Source organism: Salvelinus alpinus, chromosome 24 (assembly GCF_045679555.1).
Source record: "Salvelinus alpinus chromosome 24, SLU_Salpinus.1, whole genome shotgun sequence".
NCBI classification, from domain to species: domain Eukaryota; kingdom Metazoa; phylum Chordata; class Actinopteri; order Salmoniformes; family Salmonidae; genus Salvelinus; species Salvelinus alpinus.
The window spans coordinates 17,469,652-17,476,024 of NC_092109.1; the positions used below are offsets into that span (position 1 = coordinate 17,469,652).

General features: G+C 42.0%; 1 protein-coding gene across 1 annotated transcript; it reads right to left on the reverse strand.

Moving 5' to 3' along the window:
- Window positions 1–1,365: 1,365 nt before the first annotated feature.
- On the reverse strand, window positions 1,366–5,395 carry LOC139551764 (putative nuclease HARBI1). The gene is made up of 6 exons (XM_071363090.1): window positions 4,361–5,395; window positions 4,209–4,270; window positions 2,900–4,126; window positions 2,715–2,830; window positions 2,212–2,323; window positions 1,366–2,117 (listed from the first exon to the last, which is right to left on the reverse strand). Exons 3-6 carry the CDS (start codon window positions 3,369–3,371, stop codon window positions 1,747–1,749), a joined length of 1,071 nt encoding a protein of 356 aa, XP_071219191.1. The 5' UTR covers window positions 3,372–4,126; window positions 4,209–4,270; window positions 4,361–5,395; the 3' UTR covers window positions 1,366–1,746.
- Between the last annotated feature and the right edge of the window lie 978 nt (window positions 5,396–6,373).

Genomic DNA, 6,373 nt, shown 5'->3' on the forward strand with positions numbered 1-6,373 from the left:
GTCCCACCCAGCTGCAGTCAGAGCACTCCTCTGCGTCCAGACTGCAAATGAATCGCGCATGCTGGAAGCCGCAGCTGGTTGATCCCGCCCCGGCTTACATTTTTTTCAATTACCTGAATTAGGGCCAGACTAGTTACCATAATTTTCTCACATTGCCATTGACAGTTTTTTCTATTGTCTCTTTTTGGTCCATTTAGATTGTATGTAAAAAAAATGTTATGGTTAAAAATGTTCATGTTTTACTGTGACTTGTCGGCTCCTAAGTGGACCATAAGGTTAAAAACCAAACCAAATTAAGGAAACTAAAATAAATTTAAAAACGAAGTAACTCCGCCAGAGTGTTAATTTTGGGTCACTTTTGCCGGTCCCAAGCCCGGATAAAGGAGGGTTGGAATTGTGACATAAAAAAAACGAATCGACAGAAGAAAGTTCATTTGTAGTTCTAAACATATTTAGAGTGTTTTTTACTCACTTTTTGTCTCCCACGACATTATTCCCATATCCTATTGCGTCGACGTCATTTAGCGACTTCTAGCTACTTTTAGGACAGCCAATGGGAAGACCTCAGAGTAACGAGTCATTTTTTGTTTACATTTTAACTATAAACAACGTGAGCAGGGGCCTGTTGCACAAAACTAGGATAAGGGATTAAGCCAGGATATTTTGGTGATCCTGGCTCAATTGATCCGTAATCCGGTTGCACTAAAGATGGATAGGGGGCAGGAGGATATGTTATGGTATAAATTACCATGGAGATTTATTCTGTGGAGCTAGCCTGCTCCAGACCAGGCTAAATTCCAGGATCTATTTAATCTCATCCCTAATGTCAGTCAGCAGTCACCACAAATGGAAACCAATAGTTATTTCACTGCTCACTATACATTGTTATCACATATAACTAGACCCACTGTTATTATTTAAACGTTTGTGATCATTAATTTCAATGATTTTGGATAAAAAATGATTTTTAGATGATGTTGCTATCATTAGATAATTTACAGTTTCCCATAGACTATAAGGCTATATATAAAATGATAGAATATTAGGGCCACAGAGGGGAAAAAAACACAAGTCATAATATTGTAACCAGTTGTTTTAAAGGAGGACAGTTGTTAAAATGACAGATGTGGGGCATTTCGTGAAATTGTACTTCAGTATGGTTTCATAAACAAAGACATGCTGATGTGCCAGAATATTAAGTATCACATTGTCATAAGTATCAAAACTGTAAAAACAATATGTAGCTTTTCTGCAGAAAGAACCAGCCTCATAAATTTATGACTTTATCCTTTTTCTTCAGTGTGGCCCTAGTACTCTGTCATATAAACAAATACACATTCCATATGAATATAAAAACACAATGTGTAACATTATGTTCCTTTATTGAATAAGGACAAAACAAAGCAGGTAAACCATCAGCTCCTTTCGAAACTGAAGTCACAGTGACTCTACAAGATGGAAAGCACAGAATCCAAGCATATTATACAAAATGATACATACACATTCAAAGGTCTGTATATAACACACCCTGCATGTCTGCACACTAAAATAAATGCAGGACAAATCCATACACATCAACTGAACAGACAAATGAATGGATGCAGTAGCCTCCCTGCAGCCTTGTATTACACACAGTATACCGCACAAACATCATAAGAGGCCAAATTCGTCAAAAAACCAACCCAAAAAAAAACAAATTCCTCTGCCACCGCAGGACATATTTAACCAAAATTGAAAGCACACATACTAACTAAAATAATTCAACACATATTGGTCCCTCAGCAGCCGACCACTGTCGTCATCAGGGAAGATTGCCGGATTGTCCCAGTCCATGGCTGGTGGCACTCTGGGGGCCCTCTCCTTCCTCAGGCAGGCCACATTGTGGAGGACAGCACAAGCCACAGTAATATCACATGCCCTAACAGGGCTGACCCTTAATTTGTGAAGGCAGTGAAAGCGTGCCTTCAGGAGGCCAAAGGTCATTTCAACTCTGGCCCTGGTCCTGGCATGGGCATGGTTGTAGGCCTGCTGTGCTTCCTGGGGGTCTGTGAAAGGTGTCAGGAGAAAAGGCTGGCAGCCATACCCCCTGTCTCCCAGCAACACACCAGAGAATTCACCTGTCAACACAAAATCTCATCATTACTACCTCATAAACACAGTGATATTCTTGACACAGCCATGATGGTTATAAATAGGGGTTGTGTGGCTTACCTTGTGATAGGCACTGATAGATTTCAGAGGCCCGAAAGATTCTGGAGTCATGGACTGAGCCAGGCCATTTTGCCACAACATTGCTGATCACACAGTCAGCATTGCAGACCATCTGAAATCATAAGATGAGGAATATTACACCAATCAAATCAAATCAAATCAAATTTTATTAGTCACATACACATGGTTAGCAGATGTTAATGCGAGTGTAGCGAAATGCTTGTGCTTCTAGTTCCGACAATGCAGTAATAACCAACAGTAATCTAACCTAACAATTCCACACTACTACCTTACACACACACACAAGTGTAAAGGGATAAAGAATATGTACATAAAGATATATGGATGAGTGGTGGTACAGAACGGCATGGCAGATGCAGTAGATGGTATAGAGTACGGTATATACATATGAGATGAGTACTGTAGGGTATGTAAACAATCAATGCACATCACTGGCAATGCAGAGTGTTCGTCAATGGACAATATCAAAAAGTTATGTTCACCTGAACATTAATGCTGTGAAAGGATTTCCTATTCACAAAATCGGCCTCATGGGCACCTGAGGGGGCTTTTATCCTTATGTGTGTGCAGTCCACTGCACCAATGACATTGGGGAAACCTGTCACACAAAGTAATGAGTATCCTACTATGTGTTAACAGTTGTCCTGTAATTTGTAGATCCTCTTACCTGCAATCCTATAGAACTCCTCTTTGATGTCACAGAGTCTTCTGTGGCCAGGGAAGGAGATGAAGACATCTGCTAATGCTTTGATAGCCAGACACACACTCCTTATTGTGCGGCAAATTGTGGCCTTGTTCAGCTGTTCTGCATCCCCCACTGAGTACAGGAAGGCTCCACTAGCAAAAAAGCGCAAGGCCACACAAACCATTTGCTCCACACTCAGTGCATGGCTCCGTGCAGTGCGGTGCTTAATCCTGGGACCCAGTAGTCTGCATAGATACCTGATGCCATCTGCAGAAAACCTGTATCTTTCATATAGATGGTCATCAGGGAAGGCCAGTGGGTCCAACCGGTCCCTGAAGACCCTTTCTCGCCTGAAGGCTCTCCTCAGCACAAGTGCTTCTTCATCCACCACATCTCGCACGAATGGGCATGCCATTGTCAGAGCAGAAAGGAACACACAATTTTGGCCCTTCATATAGGCTAGTGGCCACACCTGGTGCTGGGGGGGGTGGGCAAAAGAGGGCGATGCCTTATAACGATGACTTGGTTGTACTGATTGCTGGGAAAATTAAAAAAACCTTAGAAAGATGCCACCGTCCTGTGTGCTCACAATAAGAGCTCATATGTCATGGCTCACTTGACTTTACGAGAATATACCTAATTTTTATTTTGAGCTGTATCATCTTCTTGGAGCTGGGGGAGGAAAGAAAAATAATGATTAATACATTTGTGTTACAGTTAGCATACAGTGTACATTGAAGGCATATCTCACCTCCCTCTCAAGTTTTTTTATTTCAAGGTCCAGTTTCCTAATTGTCCTCTTTTTTATTTCGGACTCCAGTGCAAGATTTTCCATCTTTTTCTTCTTGTACTGAATGTCTATGTCTGCCAGTTCTATTTGGCGCCGGAGGTGGTTGCCATACAACTTTCTGATAGCTTGTGAGCTCTGTGAACACAATACAATTAGCGCAGCTGGAATTTGGCAGGATGTGGTGTCCTTTTATTAATACGCACTATGTTGCCAGGCTGGTTTTCCCACTGTATAGCATCTGGGTCCTGTAAAAGAAATTAGATTTTTTGATTTTGATGAGGACTCCTCACCATTGTAGAGTAAATAGTACTTTCACAGTCTTAACATGATACCTCATGCCTTCCGGAATCCAGAGAGATGGTCTCCTCCTCATCATCGTCTCCATCATGTGCTGTTGCTGCTGCACTGGGGCCTTCACCCTATCACATTTAATCGGATTCATATTGAAGCTAGTAGACAAGACATGCCAGGCCTACAGTATGCCTTTGATGGAGTACTCACTGGATCAGCATCATCTGGTGCTTGTGCTGGTGGCTCTAACAGGAACACAGTGCTGCCAGACACTGCAAGGCAATAGGTAAACCAAAGTCAGACAGTCCAAATTGATTCAATATGAATGTGGTTGTATCCCATGTAGAGATGGAAGGACATACCTTGAATGAAGCGGGTGGCATCTTGGGAGGAACCTATGCTCGTCTCTTTCCCCCCAGGGATCCCCTCTAAGACGGGCCTGCCTTTATTTAGCTCCAAGGCCATGTCCTCTGCTGGGGTAAGGTCAGCCTTTGGTGACCCACCACCCGTGCCTTGTCTGTGGGTATTCTTTTTCACTGCTAAAACAGTACAGACAATGTGTGAGCAGGCACCTTCTGGGTACAATATATGCTTGTGCTTTGTTAAATATTAGTCAGGGACCATACCATTCTGCAGAATGTTCTTGTATTTGATTTTGACCTGCTGCCATGTCCGTTTTGGCCCGTTCATGTTTAATCTACACACACACACACACACACACACACACACACACATTTAATGGAGTCACACTGCAAAAAATTACTTGGTATTTTTGTCTTGTTTTCAGTAAAAATATCAAAAAATTTATCATAGCTTTATACAGTGTGATGGAGTTACTTTACACAATTTCACTCATATCTGCAGTGCATTTCAATTAAAAATTTAACCGTTTCATAATTACAGTACAACTGCATTTTTGGAGATGTGAATTAAATATTTGAATTGTAATTGTGATGTTTCAGCGGAGCGGTGAGTGTGTAATTGTGCACTACTTACGCATTCAGGCGGTCTGCAATACTTTGCCACGCCTTTTCTCTTTGCTTTATCACTGTGGCGGTGTTGCCTTTCTTCTTAATTATATCTTTTACCTCCTCGTATGCCTCCATGAGGATTTGTGCTTCCGATGGGGAAAAGTACGCGGCTCTAGTTGCCATGGTAAATCAGTTAATCTGTGATCTGTGGCGGGGTCTATTTGAGTGAGCCGTGAGCGCGCACCTATCCAGGATTGGTTTCACCTGGCTTAATGAATCCGTGTCTGCTCATCCTGGCTTGGTCTTTGTGCAACCAATTAAGCCTGGACGCACATGTTTTGGCTTCATTGAGCTCAGCTGAGTCATTTATCCCGGATGTCTTAATTCTACTTTTGTGCAACAGGCCCCAGGTCTCCATTTCCAACTATAGCGAAGCTGCCATTGTGACACAGTACAACAAAAATGGTATTACAACGTTCAGAAGGCGAGTTGGTGCCACAGTGTTCAATAGAACTAATAGGAGCTGGCAGGGTGAAAAATGCCCTAAAATAAGGCCTGTTTTTTCGTGATTACTTCAAAACTACGGCCGGCAGCTGGGATATATGGTAATATTATGAAACTGGGTTCCACCGCGGATGCAATGAACTACTTTTTATTGGAAAAAAGTATTGTTAAAAATGTCATATGTCCACAGAGGATCAGGCTGAGAACAATGCATTGAGGGACTAGCAGTACAGCAGGCCCAGCCCACACTAACCCAAGCCTCTTTCACTAACAAAAGTAGACTCCTACTATGGCCATTGAAGGACTTCCAGGAAATTACTACTGACTGAATGTTAACTTATAAAGTTCAATTTATATTTCTCCCTATTAAACTTAATTTGGTGTGCCGTTGTTGGTCAAGTTAGTTGTATTTTGTCTTATGGGAATTGGATGTACAGGTAACTGCCAAAATAAACACCATCAGTGTCTTAAAGTAGGGTGTTGGGCCACAACAGCTTCAACGCGCCTTGGCATAGATTCTACAAGTGTCTGGAACTCTATTGGAGGGATGCGACACCGTTCTTACAAGAAATGTCATAATTTGGTGTTTTGTTGATGGTGGTGGAAAACACCGTCTCAGGTGCTGCTCCAGAATCTCCCATAAGTGTTCAATTGTGTTAAAATCTGGTGACAGACACCATTTAAACCCCCTATAATCCTTTGAGACAACTCTTTCCAAGACACTGAGATCACTCTTTCCAAGACACTGAGATCACTTTAATCCTCTGAGACAACTCTTTCCAAGACACTGAGATCACTTTAATCCTTTGAGACAACTCTTTCCAAGACACTGAGATCACTTTAATCCTCTGAGACAACTCTTTCCAAGACACTGAGATCACTTCTAGCCACACTAGCCAA